The sequence below is a fragment of the Neodiprion pinetum genome, chromosome 7 (genome assembly GCF_021155775.2).
Source record: "Neodiprion pinetum isolate iyNeoPine1 chromosome 7, iyNeoPine1.2, whole genome shotgun sequence".
In the NCBI taxonomy this organism is placed as follows: Eukaryota; Metazoa; Arthropoda; class Insecta; order Hymenoptera; family Diprionidae; genus Neodiprion; species Neodiprion pinetum.
Genome location: NC_060238.1, coordinates 1044785 through 1067272, shown reverse-complemented (window position 1 = coordinate 1067272; position 22488 = coordinate 1044785). Strand labels below are relative to the sequence as shown.

Genomic DNA, 22488 nt, shown 5'->3' with positions numbered 1-22488 from the left:
AAGAATTGCACGGGGTGAGAAATTTTATTTGAAATATATTTTTCGCTGATGAAATAAATAAATTTGAGAAATATATCATATATAATTATATAAATTAGCATACATCAACGGAAGTTGAAACGAACGTAGAAAGAAAAAGCTTGTCAACAGTAACAGATCAATTTAAGAGAGACAAAAAAAAGAAAACATTTCCTTATTTATTTATCAGCTATTCTACGAACACATCAGTCGATGTTGAAACTTTATATCTATATATACCTACACGACGCTCTAGCTATACATATAATGTATAATATAACGTCTATCGAACGCCGTTTCAAAGAGCTGGGTGAAATAGCAATTTTATTTCACATATAGATACGTGTATGTATATATACGCATATGTATGCATAAAGTACGTACGCGTAAAAAGGAATGTGGCGTAGCAGAGGTATTCTTCTAAAGCCGTATCTACCCTCGATCGGTTCTTAAGGTATAGGTATAATGCACAAAACCCTAATCTGACCTAAAACTTTATACTAACTCCTAAACGCTGCGTGAGAGAGATAATAAAACAATTGTAGAGAAAACGGGGCTCGAGAAAGACTGAGAATTGTTCAAATGAATGTAAGAGAATTCTCTTCGCCCGCTTGTATAACTGTATATCGTACAAGGCATAACGTATATGGGTATAATATGTCTATATATATATTGTAAGTAGCAGTGAAACGTTCGTTTCTTATTCGAACGATCACCGATCGGAATCGCGTTTTCGCCCTTATCCTCTTCTCCTCCACCGTTCAATTTCGAATTGACACGTCTAGACCGCGGTGAAACGTTCGATACGTCTATCGGGTACTTTCAGTCTCAAAGTCGCGAATAAGTGAATACTTAGGCCTATACTGGCACGCACATATGTAACACAGGTGTGAAAAAAATATTTTATTTCAGCTGCACGGGATGTTTATGGTAGATATTATGTTTTCGATGGTATCTTTTCCGGTTTCGGTGAGTGAAAATGTATAAGATACGGTATTAAAAAAAAAAAAAAAAGAGAAACAGTGCGACGTATAAGATTACAGGTATTTATTTTTCCTTAGAATGAAAGTAAATATAAATATAAATACATTGAATCGTCTGTAATATACCTGTGAAACAATCAAAGCTCGAATCCAGCTCCGCTCGCACAAGAAAATCTAAACAATTGGCTGAGTTAACTCGCACTTTGAACTCCTTTGGTTATTATACATATACATACACATCTGCATACGTTCTGCATTATACATATACGCGGAGGATAGGAACGAGGAGAAGGGGCTGCAGCAGCTTCTAAATTGCACGTTAAAAGCGGCTTATAATTAATTAATACCGCGGTATTAATTACAAAGCTTTGTCGGCGCGGCTTGCCTCCTTAAACTCGTCGAGCTCTCTCGCTCTTCGCGTCACGTGGGTATACCTCTGATATACATACCCTTGCCTCGCGTTCGCATACCTATATTCACGTATGCATTTACGTTACACCTACGCTAGATTAATAGCTCAGGTCACGCCGTGTACCTTGTGCCTATCGTACGCCTATGCATATGTTTATAAGAACCACCGCCGTGAAGCCGTGCATGGGGTTCATTTTAATTTCACGATTAATTCTGCATTAATTATACAATGTCAAAAGTTTACAGATTATAATGCGATATTGATACCATAATCGATGCTGTCTGTAACACGTACAGGCAAAGGAAAAATTCGCGTGTAAAAGTTTGACTTTATAATTATTAATTTTACACTACATTATTGTGAATAATAAACGTTAATTTTTATCGTTTGATTTTTTCTATTGTTACAGATGAGTGGAAAGCGTAGCCGTAGTTTCAAATGCGCCGTTCATCATCGCGACAGAGAAGTCTGTTCCGAAAACGATTTTCATCTGCTCGTTGACGAACCGCCTCTATTCCAAAGGTTGGTATTATCGTCTAAATCGTTTTTGTCGTTAAAATGATAGTAATAATAACTTTATTATTATTATTACTATTATTGCACCACCCCGATGCATGCATTATTTATAAACCTACATATAATATAAGTATGTAAAAGTTCGGTCAGAGTAAAGGTGATTTATAGCCATTGAAATTAATGCAGGAATTGAAACTTTGACGCAGGAATTTGAAAATGAAACAAAAATGCAGGAAAACTGAATTCCGTCGTCTGATTTACAGACATCTAAATCACACATTTCACAATTATTTCGATTGCGAGATGTACGTGTGCGATAGAACGAAAATGGTCACACACGGGAGAAACTTCAAGATGAAAACAAACAAAGTGCCTACAAAAAAAACTACATTAAATTTTAAATCACTTCATTGGCATCGCATCAACCGCGGCCAGAGACACAAATAAATGTTTACACATAGATAATTATTGTTCAACATGTAATATAACAATTATACGTATTTGAATGAGAAAAACACCGCCAAAGGAACAAAATGATTCGCGATTGTATTTCCACCAATGTAGGTAGGTAGGTACGAGCAAAAGTAACGAAATTATCGTTTTGTTGTAGAATTTTGCGACTTTGAGTAGAAGAGAAAGAAAAGAAAGAATGAAATTGAAACGTAAGATCTGGAGAAATAAAAAAAAAAACAAAAAAACACCGAAAAAGCCAAAACTGCAGGTATAATACGATATTGACGATAGAATACAAAAAACGAATGTAAATACATCCATGTGTGTGTGTGTGTATATATATATATATATACACACACAGGAAACGCGAGCGATTGACGGTGAAGAAAACAACTAATAAGATAATAAATTAAAGCTGTACAGAATTATATTACGAAGAAACGGCCGACGGTCGTCCACAACGGAACCTTCGCGGCTGACGGCTCGCGGCTGAGTGAGTGTCCGGTGTTATTGGAGTAGCGAAGGACGAGAGAGAGAGAGCGAGAGGAGAGAAGCGGCGGCAACTCGGTCGTCGGAAGGCTCGGCGAATCTCTTTGAAGTGCGCGTTCGAGGCATCGGCGGCGTTGACCGAGTAACGAGCGTGATTGGCCTGGTGTTCCCCCCACCCCTAGGCAGGCGCCAGACTCGCGGCCAATAACCGGCTGCCTGTGTCCTCCCTCGACCCCTCGACGCCGCGTGCACACCCACGCAGCCCGTCGGGAGGCTCTCGGGAGGCTGTCGGGAGCCGTCGGCCCCGTGGCTCGTGGCACTCGGCGCGACGCGAGCGAGCGGGCGAGCCGCGCGAAACTGGAACCGTACACCCTGTACCCCATACCCTTGTACCCCGCCCTACCACTCCGCTCGCTACCTCGCTCAGTCAGTCACTCAGTCAGTCAGTCAGACAGTCTGACCGCGGCAGCCGTCCTGCGAGAACGGGGCATGCATCGAACCGCGGCCTTGACGCGAATGCAGCCTCGTGTAGAGGCGGGATCGATCCTCGAGATCCGATCGCCTTCCGAACGATAATCGTATTAATAATAATAGTAATAAAAACAACAACAATAATAATAATAATAACAATAACACAAACAAACACAGTTTTTGCGCTATCGTCGTATGCATATATATACATATATATATATATATTATAAAATAAAACATCTATCGGCTGCGGTGCGACGATTGTAGTTTTTGTTTTTGTTGTTCTTGTTGTTGACGTCATCATATCGTTTCCTATAGTTTTCGCTGAGGGGGAGATCGGACGATTTACAAATATAAGCGTTGTTTTGGTCTTGTTATTTATTCTTCGGTGCGAAGTTGGAGTTGGGTTTTTTTTTTCCTCGCGCTTTATTCTTCTTGATCCGGAAGTTGTGTACGGAAACTTCCATTTCGTTCAGAGGACTGAGACGAGTAAGGAGAAGAGGAAGGAGAGGTGAAGGGAGAAAGAAAACAAACGTGAACGCACGCTACCGTTGCTGCATTGACAGCCAACAAGTGATACCCGCTCTAGGCAGCAGCGTGCGCACGTGTCTTTGTATATATGACAGTATAATAACTTGGTACAGTGCATGTATACGTCGCATAGGTATAAGACCCTCCTAAATTCGACAATCCAAAGGGAAGAAAACAGAGGAAAGAAAAAAAACATCCACGAATCTGTGTTAATTTGAATAAAATTTTGTAAGCTGAAACAAGAAGAGAAAAAAGAAAAGGAACATAACTGATCGGTGCACCTTTGATGATCGTTATTTATCATTATCGTCGTTAATCAGTTGGCGAAAAACAATCGTTGTATCACCATATCGCGTTGTTCTTGTGATCTTGTGCTGCTGCTGTTGTGTTGTTGCTGTTGCTGTTGGTGTCGGTGTCTATGTGTGTGTTTGTCGCGTCGTTCGATACGACGGGATTTTTGTTTTTATAATGTGTGTCACGACGCCGTTGAGTGCCACGAAAATACTCAAGGATGTCCAATCCCAGCCGAGGACTATCGCAACGACCACAACCACGACCGTCACGACGGTTGCCGGCAACCGACGACAGGTCGTGCAGGGGTTCGTTAATCCTGCAGCCAGCAATTATCCGGGGGGGGATCCCAACAGGCCCCAGCACACCTCGATCATGTATGTTGTGATCTTATTTCTTTTTTTTGTTTTTTCATCCAACTTTTTCACTGCCCAGGTATCATACACATCACACTCGACGTCAGGTTTGCGAAGTAACGAGACACGTGTCTCTCAAAAGTTGATACGCTTTGTTGCTTCGCGCAAACGCACACACACAGACACTTGCTTACAAGTCTCTCTGTTTGCCTAGGTTTCAAGATGATTTACGCATATCGTTGTGTTGTGTTTTGAATTTAATTTCAGAACGGCGCGTGCCGTCGGCGTCCTCGATCAGCTTGTGTGCCTAGTGTGTCTTTCAGGATGGCCAGAGGTTAGGGAATTCTGGAAAACCTGGAAATTTCATGGAATTCGGAAATTCTAGAATAGTCAGGGAAACGTCAGGAGTTTTTGCAGGAAGCCAGAGAATCGTTTGCCATGTCGTCTCTTCATACATATACGTGGCACAATTTTTTTAAGCTTTAGATAAATTAATGAAAAGTTCTCTTGAAACTTTGAATATTCCGAAATATTACCTTACGAACGATCGGTCGCATCGGCTGGATGGGACAGTCCGACCCGAGCGACTGTTCGTACTTTCACACGGAAAATAATAATAATCATTGTATGGAAAATATGCAATTTTTATTCAATTTGCTAGAAACAATTTATACGAATCGGTCAGAGAAATTTTTATGACTTTTCTCTGGAAAACCAAGAATAGTCAGGGAATTTCGTGATGGAGATTCAGTGGCCACCCTCTCTTTCTACATCTCGCTTCGCTTCGTTCGACGATCCGCGTTTCTTATCACGAAGTTCGTAACGTTGTCGTAACGTAAAATTGGAGAAAAACATGACTATTTTCTAATTTCACAGTGATTTTTAAAATTTTAGAACTAAGGTTCCAAAATATGATTGCGTTTTGTTTTATTAACTGTTTACCGAGAATTTCAGACAATTCCAAAATCGCGAAATTACGGTTTTACTCATCGGCATGAATCGTTACGATAACGTGACTAACTTCAATACGATCGTTTCTCTTCTTCCCTCCTCCAAGTATCTCAGTCCTTGTAATTCCATTCTTACATTGTTCTCGCGTGTACGTAATAGACAAAGTGTATCAGGGTGAAGTTTGTAACGTTATTGTAATAATGCATTTTTAGAAAAACTCGTTATTTTGCAATTTTAGCATTCCCTGAAGCTTGATGTTTATAAAGCACGAAGAAAAAAAAAAGAGATTTTGTAAATTCTACTACATTTCCAGTCATTTTAACTGTGCAAAATAGTAATTTTTCGTTCAACGTTTGTTACGGTAACTTTACTGCTAACATCAGCCTCGTAAAAGTGTAAAAGTATCGTTTGTTCTCTCACGGAGTATAATGAATGCCAAGTCGACGGCTTTTCGCTAATTCGCTCACAGATTTTACGGTAAAATCTCGATAACTTCACACAATCGGTGTTTTTTTCGGGTAGCGAAGAAATGATTCTAGATTTTTTTTTTTTCTTTCTTGTTCCGACATAGAAAACTAGATGGACAAACTACCTCGTGAAATAAAGTTCGAAAACAAACAAAAAAAAAACTTGAAATACTATACGTCGTGCAATGTTGAATATGGGTTTTATTGACATAGATTATACATTCGTGTCTGCAGGGTTAAATTGAATTCGTCTTATTTTTCTTCCGCGTCTTTTTTCATCTTCTTTTGCTTCATCCGACGCCAACAATTTCCATATCAAAGTCGCGTCTTCGCGTCATTCTCGGGTCATACTTTCGTACCTACCTACATACATACATATGTAATATCATTAGCTCCCATTATACACCCGACGCTCGTTTTCCTAATTTTACATAATATACGTATCGTTTCTCTTGAATTTTTCACTCGCTTATTCACCATCGCGGTGTCGTAATTCGTTCAATTTATTCTCTTCCCTGCGATCTTATATTCGTTATTACACAATAATGTTTCATTTTCTTTGAATGATACGATATTACCTTGTACGTAACGATTATGTCTAACCCGTAAAATTTATTTTTTTTTTCATTTTTTCATCTATTTCCTGCATAAAAAATTCTTACGCGTATAATATGTATACATTTTCCAAGACTGCGGGTCTGTAAAAAGAATTCATAAAACATGTGTCATTAAAATACTTATACCCGGAATTCTTATTGCATATAGAAGAAAAAGAAGTATTTCATAATTTTTTGCTGTTCTAGAGTTTCTCACTTGAAAGAAACCGGACAAAAGTCAACGAAAACAATTAGAAAAAAAAAACAAGCCCCGATTCAAAAATTAAAGAAAAGAAAATCATGAGACTTATACAGCTGGTATAAAAGCAGTTCATATATAATAATTATACATATATGTGCGTGATTCTTTTGTCTACAATTTAACGCACTGTGAGAATGCGGAGTAAAACACACTTTAGCTATTATTCCTTGTACATAAACTTGTACGCGCAATTCAGAATGATTCGGGCATTGTTGTTTTTTTGTTTTCGTTTTTCTCCCTTTTCTTCTCTCGCCAAGGGGGAGGGGAAGCATTATCGTTCATTAAGGGCTGAACCCCTATACCACCCTTTATTACGCTACTTAAACGTAAGACGACGTATTGTGCAAAGTCCTCCGTCGGGGGGCCGGAATCTTGGTGGTATTTATTCGTTCGTCGTTTCTTTATTCGAGTGTCCATTTTTTTTTTTATTTTTTCCTTCTCTTCGTTTACACGCTCGTCAAAAATTCTCTTACGCATAAGCATACGTATTATGTGTGGCAGTGTGCTCAGTCATCTCGCTGCAGGGGTTCGTCGTTGGCCAACGGCCACATGTCCTATACGTGTGTGAAAAGAAATGAACAATATTAAGTCGAGTATATAAGCTGCATAATACGTGTACGGCAGAGAATTTATATTTCTTTCTTTATTTGCTCCGGAATTTGATAAACACGAATATTATATGCATCAGGGTTGAACCCCTCGACTAGTCGAGACGATGCGTTTACGCGCTTGTGTGTGTATAATTTAATATTACTGAGAAGTGTGGATTTAGATTCGTTGGGGAAAAAAGAGTGAGGAGGGGAAGAAAAACGTGAAAAACATAAAAACAAACTGTACACAACTACTACGGTTTTCTTTTCTTTTTTTTTTCCCCCTCCCCAAAGAGAGATGAAAAGTGTGAAAACATAAAAAAAAAATGAAATGTAATGATAAAGAAAGTAAAAGATAATGCGTGCGCGTGCGTGTCTGTATACACACACGTAGAAACGACGTCGGCGGCCCTGGAGGAGGATGTTGCGACGGTGAGAAAGAAAAATGAGAGAAAATAGAGACCTACTTCTCTGTCTGCCTTTTACCCGCGATGTTATTTCCGTTGCAAGTCTCAACGACGACGTCTCGTCGTCGACGAAGCGCCAGGTTCTAGTCTATGCAGCCTCTGCGTCAGGTCTCACTTCGCGACGTGAGAGACGCGACATCGCAGGAAGTAGAGCGATGCATAGAATTTGTTCTCTTCTCTGCTATTCCACTTTGTTATCATTGCAAACGTAGTCGTACGTAGGTACAAACAAATGGAGTCGAGTGACGACGACGACGACGATGACGATGATGATGATGATGATGAACTGGCGCTGTTCTCTCAAAATAATCTCAGTACCGTGGGTTACCCGAAACTCTACTTATGCAGTATCTGTCCAATATCTCTGATGGACATCGTCGTCTTCGTCGTTCACGGATAACACCGGTCACCAAGAATTTCCAGTCTGGATGTCAAATGATGTCGAATTTTGATTTCATCCACATAACTAGTGAATGAAAAAATAGTTTTATTAGATTAAAGTATGTTTTTTTTCTAGAAACCACCATTTTCACAAACATTTATTCTAAGTTAACGGTTAAACCAACTTCAGTTTTCCATTTAAATCACCATTATTTAAAAATAATAATTAGCAATAAGCTGCAAATGTTTTTTGTACTTCTTCTATTGACCCAAAAAATACAATCTCCCATCATGCTCTCGTTATGTCGCCCCTGATAACATTAATAACAATAAAGTCCATCGCATCTTGATGAAAACGTTTTCCCTTTCCTTCCGAATAGTCAACCATATTACCTAGCTATCAATCAAAAAACTTGAGAGACGAGCATCAAACAAATTGGTTTTAATTATTACTCGATGCATAGAATCAAAATTTATCATTTTCATCTCAATAGAAACACGAAAGAAATGAAGAAAAAAATTGTTTTTGCCGACCTGGTACAGTCATTTCAATCGAGATACAGGTTCAAAGTCCAAGTCAAAGGGCTCGTCGAACTATTCAGACATTTGGATTTCCTCGTCCTCGGATGCCGATCCGAGTGTTTCTTGCACAACGCGTGGATCAGTGCGAAGTAAAGATTAGCTTGAGATATCCGGGTGGATGTTGACGTGCAGGATCGGGACGATCAGTCAACCCGAAGCCAGGACGGACCTCGTCTCGTCTCGTCTCGAAAGCTCTCTTGCTTGCTGGTGCCGTATAGAACATAGAGACCTGCGGAGGCCGGATCGAACCCGGCCGCAAAAATCCATCTTATGTCCCCTCACTTCCTTCACTCTATTATTTTCTCTCCGCAGTTATTCGGTCCGGCTTCTATAACCGCAGCACGATTGTTTTATCGACCCCCCAGTTCTAGACGTACATACATATATGGATGGTTGCCCGTCTATCTATACCCCCGCACACACACACATGCACACATGCATGCACGTATACGTACACGTACATTCTCGATCCGACTTCTTTTCCTTCTTCTTCTTCTTCTTGTTCTATCCTCTGATCGCATCATTCGAAAACGGGGCATCGTGCCAAGGTAGAATAATACCGTTTGCGCTGCTGCAGGACTAAAAACTCTCACATATATGTGGGTGTGTAAGTGTGAGTGTAAGGATGTACGCTTAGGTTAGGTTGGACATCACGTGACTTGTATCGAGTACCTACGTACCTACCTTAACGCAAGGACGGAGAGTAAATTTATACACGATTCCTTTAATCAAATTTTAATTCACGGTTCTTATTTCTTCCTTATTAATGTATTTCAGGATGGTACGCATGATCGGCGACGAATTTCTCACCGAGGAAAGGGATCGGAAATACTACGCTGACCATTACACGTGCTGTCCACCGCCCCTTTTCATCATCCTCATCACCCTAGTCGAGGTGAGTTTATCCTTCATTCGTATTTACGTGTTATAAAAGTTTTGGATCTTACGGAAATTAAATATGGGTCCGTTGAGCAATAAAGAAGTTACCTAGGCGGGAAAAAATTGAAAGATGGGGAAAAATGCGTAGATGTTCATGAAAATTTTTATTCAACATCCCTCGTAATTCATGCAATAAGGTGTTAACAGTCCGATCGTTATAATCCGCAGACATTAATGTAGAGACACGTAATGTAAGCTTGTGGTAATTAATCGAGCGTTGAAATTTTGACGTTTCGTCTCGTCTTCTTATTTTTTTTTTTCTTTTTGCCTCATCAAGCCTCCGAGTCAAAAATCGACAGTATCATATGCTCGGCGTATCTACCTATCGTTATAAACACTCCTACCACGGTGTTTGCTTGCTTGCCTGACGCTCTCCTCCCTGGCCTTTTAGCTTTTCACCGTGTAAAATATCGTTCATCCCTCTCACCCCCTCCTCTCTCTCCCTTCCTCTCGCTCTCGTTATTATAACTCCGGGGCGAGTGGTAATATTATTATACGCCCTCTCTCTCTGTATATATATATATATATATATACATGTATATGTTCTCCTCCACCAACTCGGAATGTTTTCCTCCCCTCCTCCCCGTGATTTAGGTTACCGCGGCTTTTAACTATATCTAGCAAGGTAAAGCGTTTATTTAGTTATACGTTATTATCGTTATACCTACCTACGTGTGCCCTGCCACAGTTGGAAAACTTTGTTAAAATTAATGCGTGTTACCTACACGTATACGTTATACGTACCCGTGTTGGACGTAATGTGTAACATTTTGTATATCTGTACATCGAACGATAATATCGTCTGTGTGCTGATGCAGACGGTGGAGGATGCTGGAAGAGTTGCAACTGCATGCGGTTGAAACTTGCTGCGCTGCGCTCTGCTTCTCACTGCTGCCACGCAGTGCATGCATACCTGTATTATCGCGGAAAGAAACACACGCGTGTGAGCATCGGCACAGAGAGCGTTGCTTTCCCTGTTTCGGTCTTTCGGTCTTTCAGTGTTTCAGTTGTACCTACGTGTACGGTATTAACGCCGCACGGAGAATCTCAGGGTGTGCTGCTATTATAACTGGGTGGTATACCTCGGAAGAACTTGGCTTGTATTTTCTCTCGACATTTTCGCAGTATCTCCTCTATGCACGTGTATATGTATACAAACCCGTGAGAGTATCTTCATTCCTCGCACTCTCTGCACGGAATGTTCGTTGCGCCGTAGCGAGCTTTAACGTCGTTTAAATTTTAACAAATTCAGAAGCGTTTACCGCCAGGTGTTCACCGGCACCTCGCCTACCCTTGTACGTGTATACCTATGTACCCTGTACCTTTATGCCGTCAACACCTACGGTTGTTTGTATTCCGGTGGCTTTGATTCAGAGACCCTCGACGGTGGTGGTGCATGGAATACTCGCTTTTTACTTTTTACGGAGGAAAGATTAGTCGATGGAATATGTAACGTTATTTCTCCAGGGTTAGGCCGAAACGTTAAACCCATAGAAGAGCTGGGTAGTCGTGCGAAAATAATACGAAATACGACCAAAAACGTTGGTTTGACGATGAACTTTTATTAAAAAAAAAAAAGTCCTTCCTCGCGTTTGAATCACACTCTAACCTCAAAATTAATCTTTTTCCGTTATCGATTTGTCGTTAAATAATCAAACAAACGATCGGCTTGGTTCGGATCAGCTCGCCAATTTCCGCAACGTGTCCGTGCGACTCGCACGGTGTACCCGTCGGTCAATCGATTGTCAACTTTTAGCCATAGATAAATGGCGCCAGATTTAAAAACGTACATTCGCGTTCGCGGACACTTAACGAGTAGTACACCCTGTTCCTTACGTACCACGCGTCGTCGTACTCGCGAATTTGTGCATTTAGAAATCCCGAAGCGCTAGCGAACGCTCTCCGAATACCCGTGGCATACGAGATACCCTTCCTGCCGCATCGCTCGATCCTATCGTCGGAACATGTCGGGCGCCAGAGTGAGACGTCGAAGGAAACGTGCCCACGGTTACGACAATTTCGGTTATAAGGTTATACCGCACGTATGTGGCGTCGATTTATCTATACTGCACGTACACGTATACGTAGATCGAAGACGACGGAGACGACGACGATGGCTTCTCGAATCGTCCTCGTCGTCTCTGCGTAATACGGTATTCGAGGCACGATAGGAAAAATTTTCCTCGTCCGCTCTCGATCCATAGACGAGCATGCACTCGTTTCCGGACTCCGGACAGTCGGTCGGTCTCTTCTATTTTTGTTTCTTCTGCCAACTTAATTCGAACGTCGTACCTCATGCGCGCTACCTGCATCCCTTCGTCTGATTCGTTCTCCATTCGAAATCCCCGGATAATGTGCGGTCGTTGTCCGTCGCTATCAACGGCGATTTCTCACCTATACTCGTTACCCACTCTGCTACTTTTAATTTAAAAAACGCATTGCCCTTCAATTCTTAACAGGATAATGAAATATGAATAGTTTCAGATTCCAGTGAAATTTTACTCTCATTGTCAGTCATGGAGTTTCGTGTACAGAGCAAAATGGGTCGCTTTGCAGCTGTTTGTAACTGTATATCATCACATTATTAACGCCTTTTATTTATTCGTTGAATTATATAAATCGTCGCGGCGTGACACATACGGAGAGTAGGAGTCAACGAGCGACACGATACGGCTATAAAAACGCGCAACGTGTCCGTCACTCCGTGTGCGGAGGTACAACAACAACACCGGCTCTGTGGTATACTCTACGGACACCGGTCGACACCTTCGTGGATATGCACGCTGCAGAGCCGACAACCACCCTTCGAAAGTGCAAACGTAAACGGGAAACCGAGTAGCGATTGACGATGTATTCGTGCGTCGGTGTTGTTTGCCATTCTCGATTCAAAATGCTTCCGAATATATTCACGCGGGATTTGCTCAACCCTCGACAATTATTGCTGATCAATTATTGATCAATTAGCGTACCTTCAAGACCAATTAGTTGCTCGACGACACTTTTATCGCGAAGAGATCGTCAACTGTACGTGAATATAAATCGATCGAATGATGCGGAATGGATTGCTAAGTACGCGTAAGTCGTGGTTGGAGTTAGGAACGCGACGATATTGATCTGCGGTATTATTTTACGTGACAATCGTCGAATTTTGCTTTTCCTTAAAAAGTTCCGAAAATATTCTATTTTTAAGACGTACCGCGAACGATATATTTATATGTCCTCGCCGAGTAACTGTTTTTAGAAAAAGTGGATTCCCACCTCGGAGCTGGTTTTTCCTTTTTACCCACTAACAGGTTGTAGTAGAAATAACGTGAATCTCATGCGTCGCGATTACGTACAATGCCCTCTGCCATTAACGTATTTTATATTTTTCCCGAATGTCCTTGAATAACCTGGAAATGTCGTTGAATTTGTTACGGACTTTTTACCGGACACCATGTTTAATGTAGAAGGAAAAAGAGTTTGTTCTCGTCTTTCTCCTCGGTCGTAGTATAACGGTCAAGAAACCCTCCTGTCTTCCTTCGGGCTTTCTCACAATCAGGATATCTCGGGGACACGAGAGACCACGAGACATCACGTTGGACTGTTTATAGTGATCGGGTTTTATGCGCACCGCGAGGGAGGGGGGGGGGGGGGTGACGGCGTTTCGCCGATAACTTGCGGTTGGTGGAGGAGAGGAGAGGAGAGGAGAGGAGAGAGATAAGACTGGTCATTAGGACCGGAACCGGGGTAGTAGGTGGCTGCTTGGTCGGCGGCGACCGCAATTTCGTTTGGTGGAAAATGACTCCCAGCTGCTGTTGGTGGTGCCGCGATCGAGAGGGATGGTCGCGGAGAAAGAGACGAAGGGAGAAGGACATCCTCCGCCTTCGTCTTCGCCTTTCCTCACCCTCGTGACCTGCAACCCCGTGACAGTTTTATTAGCATCCGAACCAGACGCTGATTCCGCAAGGCAAATTTCGCCGACCCATCTCGAAACGGGGAAAAATGTCCCTTCGATCAGAGAATTATACAAGTCATTCTTTATCTCCTTCGGTCTGAGCTCGCCTTACTTTCTTTCTTACTTACTTACTTACTTACTTACTTACTTATTTACTGCTGACAGCTGTCACCCGTCACTTAGTCAAATTATCTACTTTATATACCGCCGAGCTGGTGTTTGTTGCTGCTGCTGCTTCTTCTTCTTCTTCTTCTTCTTCTTCTTGGTCGTCAGCAATTTGGAGGAATGATCCTACTACAGGATTCCGGCCTCCCTGACTGCGCGTATTTTTCCTCACACAGAGAAGCGATGAAAATGGAGAAAAACGAGAATGAGGCGGAGGCCCTGGACGAGTGGTGAAAAAAAATCGTCGAACCTCCTCGGCTATTCAATTTCTACCCAACTCGCCTCACTTCACCTATCTATAAACAGTATAATACCGCGGGATGTTGGCTACGATGAAGAAAATGAACAAGAAGATAAAGAAGAAGCGCCTTCTGTTCACGCCACAAGTGCGGTTGCACGTGATGCGATATCGAGTAAAACGCGTGCGTATATACCTGCATGTTTACCAGTTTCCCAGGCGCCAGGCTTTTCAGGGTTCACCTACCTGCATGACCGCTCACTACGCGCGGTAGGCGCAAGAAGGTGCTCGATATGACGAACCAATATCTAGTCTACGCGAGGTGGAGCAGGCCGGTGACTTCCTCCGATCCAGTGCCGTGCAATGGCTTACGTACGTGTATATGTGTGTGTGTGTGTGTGTGGGTGCGCGCGCGCGCATACATACACACCACGCTGCAGTTGAACAAACATTCGATGCAGTGTAATCATTGTATTTACACGAGCGAGTCTCCATTCTGCACTCGGGTTGTGCACTCGTCGTCGCAGGTTGACTCGAGCACTGCACGTACGCGATGGTTCCGAAAGCTAATAACGGTTAAAAATTCTTGCCGAGTTGGGGATCATCGCCGGAAACGACGACGGTGAACCGTGCGCACGCTCTGGGTTCTGTAATACCTACACCACTGAGCGTCGTGAAAAATAAATAAGTAAAACAAGAGGAAGGAGAGGAAGAAAAAGCTAAGGAAACTTGGGAAGTGCCGAAATTAACTCGGTTCTACCGCGTATAATTGAGAGGAGTCGGAGACCAGACCAGAACAGAAGAGAATTACTACGTGCGTGCGAGAGAAAGAGAGGGGGTGAGAGAGAGAGAGAGAGAGAGCCGACGCACGTGCCCCGTGCTCGTCTATCCGTAGGAGGAGGAGGAGGAGGAGGAGGAGGCGTCAAGTCCGAGTGGCAACAAAGCAAAGTGGTCCCTCCTTGAGGGTCCTCGTTCCATTTTCTTCTTCCGCTTTCCGTCCGTGGCGACAAGAAGGCGATACCGGATACCGGAAAACGAGCTTCTTTTATTTCACATCCCGCACCGCGAAGCCGCACCAATTATTATTGTACCGTTCACTTTCGATTCCCTCGATCCATCCATCGGTCGTCGACTCGGTTCGAGGTTACGCGGTGTCCGGTGATCCTTGAAATGTTCCATTTTCATCGTCCTTGAATAACTTGAAAATGTGATTGAATTTTTTTACGGATCCTTTACCGGACACCGTGGATTACAAGATTGCGAGACCTGCGGATCTTTACAAACCTGTACCCCATATGTCCCATATGCTTGGGAGTCGGCCGGCTGCCGGCCAAAGATCGGCGTATGCAACCTGGTTGGTCGGTCACCCAATCGACCCAGCGTCAAAACTCATCTGACTGGAAATGCTACTGCTGCAACAGCACCGGCAGCGTTTCAGCACGAACGAATGAACGAAACTGCAGCCGGCCACTGCAATTTACAACCGACCGCTTCACGCTGACCACGCGCAAAGTTTGTCACTCCGTTTCCACGAGTTGAGCTTCATTTGGGTACATAGAGGAAGTTTCGAGCATTGCCTGTAAGGCAGGACGACGATTCACGAGGCTGATAAAACCCACCCCCGATCGCTGCGGTGGTTCGAATCGTTTCGTGATTTTTCTTTACCGATCGGAGATAGATGCCTAGATAAGTATCGCTGGTACCTACCGGAGGATATCGTACGTACGATACGGTGGATGTCGGAGGGTGTGCGCTTGGGTTGCGAAAGATACTTCTCGCTCTAGTTAACCTCGTGTTCTTCTACGTGTGAATAAACACGGATAGAAAGAGAGAAACAGGGGAGGTGGAGGAGGAGGATCAGGATCAGGATCAGGATCACGATCAGGATCAGGATGAGGAAGCTGAAGTGGAAAGCAAAAAAAGAAAAGAAAAGAAAAGAAAGAACTACGCGCGCACGTGTAGTAGCTATCCACCCACCGTGACCTATGAGAGATACCGAAAGTTGTATCCTCCCTTTCTCTCTTTCCCCCTTCATCTCGTGGTCTAGAGAGCAGTTTGCTTCGCGGCATCGCGGCGCCCTTCGACGAGGGGACGAGGAGGTGGAGGTGGGAAGAAACCCGAAAGTCTTAGAACCCTAGTTCGCCTAGTCTCCTCGGCTTAGCGGAACTGGTTCCTGGCATGCCGCTGACGCTACACCTCCGGAATACCCGTGTGCGCGGTATTTCCTGGTTTTGGGGGAAACGCGCGCACACACTCACGTAAAAGCTCAGGGGATGAAGAGGGTGAGACGTACACGCGCTAGAACTACGGGGTCAGGGGAGTCGACCAGACTACCAGACTACCAGACAGACAGACAGACTGAGGGAGAAAATAATCCACGTTTCTGGACTTGTGCAGTGGCACTAGCCAGAAGGAAGGAGCTTCCTGTCTCCTCTATCCTCCCGCTGCTGCTGCTGCGCTGCAGGATACCGTTTACCGTGTACCAACACCGCATATCCAGACTCTATACGCGCGACAAACGACGCTCTTGCTATTCCATGAATTCTCGTTAACTCTCTGCTACATGCTTCAGGCATCCGTGCATGTATGCACGCCGCTCCATCTCTCTTCCATCCCCTCCCTCCACCTCCCGCGTGCAGTCCACTCGAATAATGCAGACAACCCTCCCATATCCTTGTCATAACGACCCGTCGTCTCCGACGTGTCGCGGTGAATGTGCCGGACACTCCCTGCTTCGCTGTATACCTACCGCAACGTATCGCACATTTTGTTTTTTATTTTTTTATTTTTTTTTCAAGGATATCGAAGTCTTCTTGACCTCGCTGATACAGTGGAGCAACGGATGTTGGAATTGTAGGTCAATCGAGTACGTCACCCATCATTTTTTCGTCCAATTTCAGACTCCTCTCATTCTTCTTTTCTTTTGTTCTTCGCAGTGTAGATAAATTTATATATCCTTCCAATGAGGACCAAACGTTGACGAAAAAATGATGCGTGACGTGTTTCATTTTTGCTCTCGCATTGTCAATTCTGCCGGGGGTGAAATTCTTCGTGTCTAACTTGCAGGCAACGGTTGCGTTTATGTTCGTTAAAAAAAAAAAAAAAAATGTATCGGTTCGATTTCAATGAATGATCGGTGAACGTTATTTAATTTTTTTATATATACGATTAGATAAGACGAATCCTTCATCGTGACCATTACAGTCAAATCCTGAATTAAAAAAGATAACGACTGCGATGTGAACGTTATTGGTTTATCCCACCCTCGCTCTCTCCCTCTCTTTTTTCGGGTAAGCCCTTTGTCTCAGATATACCACGACACAAGGTGGTAAAGTGAGAAGGGAGAAGGACGAAGAGCGAGCACGCACGCGATATAAAAAGAGAGGATACGCGATACGGAAGAACAAACCCTAATTTCCCGTTCAGCGAAACGTGTAAATTTGCAAATTTATCGCTAAAACCTTTTTCGTGTGTTTCTGTTGCCTGTTTTTCTTTTTGTCCTTCGTTTTTTTTTTCGCCTTTCCTTCCGAGAGATTAGGCCGCGAGAGAAGCAGCGGCACAGCCCGCGTGGAGGGGTTGAATCGTGTAAAGTAAAGGGTAGGTAGGTATATCAGAGGGCGGGTGCGTAAAGGTCGTTTTCGCTTCACACGGAAAACGTGCTATACTTTTTCTTCTTCTTCTTCTTCTTCTTATTTTTCTCGTGGTACCTTATATACACATATATATTTATACACACACACACACACACACACACACGTGTATCTAGACTGAGAATCAAATTTACATTTGTTTCGTTATTTTCCTCTTTTTCCACGCCGATCCGGAATCCCACACCCCTTATAAACAACCCTTATAAGCGACAAATGGCCGCGTCCTCATATTTCAGGCTAATCTCGAGGAACGAAACAGTATTCCAAAAAAAAAAAGAACTAGCACCCCTGCACAGACCGTTTTTTTTTTTTTTTTTTTTTGTTACACTTTGGCGTACCTAAGCCTCGTGCAAAGGCGTTCGGTTCTCGTTTTCCGTATGTCTCTGCCCACCCTCCTCATTTCTCACCCACCCCCCGGCTCGTGCCCTGGCCTCTGCATCTTGGGGTGGATATGGAAGGAAAGAAAAAAAAAAAATTGAAGGGGAGAAGAAAAAATATGAGGAAAAACGAAAATACTAGTTTGCCGCTGCACGCACGCTGCATGCATTCGGAATGGGAACAAGGAAAAGAAGATGGAAAAGCGTCGCTGCGGCAACACCAGCATCGGATGTATATATATATATGTATGTATGTATGTATGTATGTATGTATGTATAACCTTTCCTACCCACCCACCTATACCAGCGTCGCTACTTTTAAGACTAATTTGAGCGGAACGCAGGCGCGTGCCGTTTTTTCTCCCTCGCTCGGTCCCGCGGCTGTCCGGCAACTCTACCCACCCGTCTGCCTTACGGTCTCTCGGGAGGATCTGATGGGGGGGAGAAGACGATTTATGCCCTCCTCACACGTGCCTTTCCGTGTCCGTTTCCTTAATTTAGGATTTCGGAAAGAGGGATAGATACACGTCCGCTCGCTCTCGCTCTCGTATCTCTCTTTGTCCGTACCTTTCACTCTCTCGTTCTTTTTCCGGTTAGCTTCTCACGACGCCACCGCCGCTAAAAGACACGGGGAAGCATCCACGAAGCATCGTCGGTGCAATCCGATCGAACCTTGACGGGGTACCGCAGTCGATTTCGACGTACTTTTTACTTGGGAGATACCTCAATCTTTGCGAAGAATCAAAAATTGAAGAGTTCCACGACGAACGGTATTGCAAAAAACATTGATAAATGTTTAGGAGCTTTTTTTCATCGTTTTTTAAGCATCGGATAACGCTAATGACGTCCGTTCTTAAACGCTTAGCAATGCTTGAAATAAACTACGCAGAGAAGGGTCTAAACACTTTTCTCTCCTCTCAGATGCGTCGTCTGTTCGTTTTTTTGTTTGTTTATTTGTTTGTTTGTTTGTTTGTTTGTCGATGATCTACCACGTTGCCTTTCGTTACAAACTATCGGTCGACGCAGGAGCCGCATTATCTTATCCTCAGCTCCGTAATTCACCGTAGCTATTGTAATCCTGAGTCCTGCGATGTAAGTCAGCGAAGAGCGGACGAGGATGGTGAATATTTCACCCGAACCCTTATATTATTATTCCTCGATCCCCTCGCGCCACCGTCACACATAAATTATCGATTCCTCATCGTCGAGTGAAATTTGTTTGCCCTACACCAGGGCACATGCGTATAATACAATAACATTAGCTCGCGCTATATGGCTGGTTCGAGAAATATCCCATTTAACAAGAGTAATGATTATAATTTTCTAAACCCTGTATACGCACACTATGGGGGTATTAGTACGATGACGAGGCGAAGGAATTAAGGAAGTAAGGAAGTAAGGAAGGAGGGAAGGTGGACGTGGAGAGTAAAGGTACCTGCCTAGTCGACATCGCGTGCCATCCGAAAGATAACAGAAATACGGCGAGTTTCAGGGGGTTGAAACAACGGCGAGGGAGCGCAGAACCAGCAGCCTAACCGGAGCCACCTTAGCTTTACTGCTCGGGCAATAAATATGCCCTCGGATAACCATCTTCTTCTTCTTCTTCTTCTTCTTCTTCTACTTCTTCTACTTCTTCTTCTACTTCTTCCTATTTACATTACGCTAATATTACTCGACTAACGTCTAGGCATATACTTGCGTATTTGACGACTCGGGGTGTTCTTCCTACACCGAGACACGCGAATCCCGTGGTCTTTGCGAGGCAATTAGGTAGTCGAGTGGAGGGGAAGTCGGTATTTTACTCTGCAACAGCATTGGAAGAAACTGGTGAAAGCGACGAGGATCAACGAAGCTGAGGCTTAAGCTTTTGGAAATAGGGAAATGCAGTTTAATTTTATCCTCGCAGAATTCTAGTAAAGTATCGGGGGTTCAAGGTGTTTCACGAAATGTGGATTTTCCGACCACGCTGCATTACTCGAACGAACGTTAGAACGTTTCGCTGCTAATTTTGACTGTTAGCTTCAGCCGACGATACGTCCGAAGCAAAAAAAAAAAAAAAAAACAATCACTATCGAGCTATCTTAGGATTACGTTCAAGGAGTCAGAAAAGGTGCGAATTTACCATTTTTCTTAAACTCGAATCGTTTACAAAATGCATTTCTTCATTTTCCCAAGAGAGAGAGGGAGGGAGACAGCAAATGTGTGTACGACAGGATAACTCGTACAACCAATGCGGATATCTCGGGTTCAGGTTAGGAAGAAAAGACGAGAGAAGAAAACAAACTTGTCGACAATTTTTCCATTCTTCGATTTCTATCAGCAATATTGGCCTTTGTTTTTCCTTCGCTTTTTCAGGCTCGTTCGTTATACTTTGTAATATTTTTCCAGCCATTCTTACACGCGTACGTATCGCATACCTGTCTACATTTCTCTCGAGGATCCTGCCTCGTTTATACAATATACCCACTTTTCTCTTTACGCTATAGGCGTATCGCTCTCTGCAGTCTAGTTTCGTTACACATACGGTTACTTTCGCGGTTGAATACGGTGGTACCCACCCGTATATCGTACACAGATATACCCACCTTTATAGTGCACCCACTCTGCCGGATCATGTAAAAAGAATCGCGGTAGCTGCTGCGTGCATAGGCGGAGGTTCGACCCTCGGGAATTCTTCATTTAGGTGAGTGCTTCCTCGCGCTCTCGTGCCGCTGCGAATATTGATATAATACAATAATGATCGTGCGCTGCGCGGGCAAAAATGAGGAGGTGGAAAAAAAAAAAAAACCGCATAACAAGGTCTTTATCCATTCACTTGTCGTCTGTTATTTTCTTTTAATTTTTCGAGCCAATAACAGATTCTCAATTCCATCTATCGTAGTGTTTTATCGAAATAATTATTTTTAATAACCGTGAGTTTGAGATTTTCCAAATAAAAATATTAAACGTGTCGTTGGCGTAAATTGTACGTATATATACACACACGTTGGCTGAACCTAACGTGAAATTCACCTTTCGATTAGGCTAGCGGCGTGTAACGTGGGATTAATCGATGTAGATAACATACGGCGTACGTCAGTTTATAATAATATCATTGTTCGGATCGATGCGAAAGTGCACCAATTGCAGCAAATAGCATTAGGTGAGCAAGCACGCGGCGGAAGGTCCAAGCGATCGATTTTCATTCCCCGCCATTTCTAAGAGTTATTATATCATCGTGTCTCTATGCGCAAGTTCAGTTGTATTCTATTATACGTGCTACGATATACGTATGAGTACAGTAAGCGATATTGCAGGTTTCACAATCACGTCAAGTTTTGCGGATCTTGCTGGAAAAGAGAAACAAAAAAAAACAAATTTGTGAACAAAAGCTCACGCATATCATTATGTTACAAGATAAGTGTTGCCAGTTGTTGTTAGTTGCGTCTAAAAAAAAAAAACAAGCACAAACTTTTATTCCGCAATATTGTGAAAATATATATTTTTTTTTCTTTCTTTTACAAAGAATTTATGCGAAAATCACAAGTCTAATTTACTGCAAAGATTGTGCATGAAATTTTCGCCCGCGCGTACTTCGGCTGCATTATACATAAGAATGAGTCTCCGTCACCTTTGCGTATACATGTATACGTAATATAAACCCCCGTTCGACCCTTTTAAATTCTTCTTCTTGTTTTTTTTTTTGCTCTCTTTCTTTCATTTTTCAGTTTTTGTTTTTTATGAAGAGATAGAGAGTGAGAAGAAGGGTGGGAGAAGAGTGGGTTAGGTAATCTTCGTCTTCTTCTTATTCTTATTCTTCGTCTTCTTGTTCCTCGAAGCACCGAGATGCGAAGCTGCGGGGTTGTAAAACCGCCTTTCATCCCTCCCTGTAATAAGGTTTCCTATCCCGTCCTATAATTTTTTTTTTTTTCTTTTTTACCTCTCCTCCCCTCCTCGCCTATCCTCACCTTAGTTCGCACCGCTTCTTTCGCCGCGACTATATCAGTCCGCTGGCGCGATATGTTCCTCGTTATTTCCTTCTTTTTTTCATTTCATATTGTTTCTCTTTCTCTTATTTTTTACGGATCTTGGATTTTTTTTTTTCTCCAACCCTTCTGTTCTTCATCCCCTCATCACCGGACGTCCGTTCCCCCTTTCGTCGTTACTGTCTTTCGATTGTCGTTTAAAGGTATAAGTTTCGCAAGACGAGGAAGGGAAAACAGAGGAATATATTTTCTTCATTTTTGCATATTTCTTTATCTATTCAGTCTCCGTTCCTTCTTTCTTTCTCGGACGAGGCGGCGCGAAAATATAGCTCTATATATTACGTGTACTCTCTTCTTTGTATACGTGTTGGGGGAGGGGGAGGAGAATGAGGAGAAGGTAG

At 43.0% G+C, this 22488-nt stretch overlaps 1 protein-coding gene across 3 annotated transcripts in view; it reads left to right on the top strand.

Annotated features, from left to right (window-relative positions):
- Positions 1-22488, top strand: part of stet (stem cell tumor) — a 159264-nt gene that overhangs the window by 117674 nt on the left and 19102 nt on the right. For all 3 annotated transcript variants that reach the window (XM_069137789.1, XM_069137790.1, XM_046636370.2), the window contains exons 5-6: positions 1823-1935; positions 9594-9711. In XM_069137789.1, coding sequence (XP_068993890.1) covers positions 1823-1935; positions 9594-9711 — 231 coding nt within the window. The remainder of the gene's footprint in view (positions 1-1822; positions 1936-9593; positions 9712-22488) is intronic.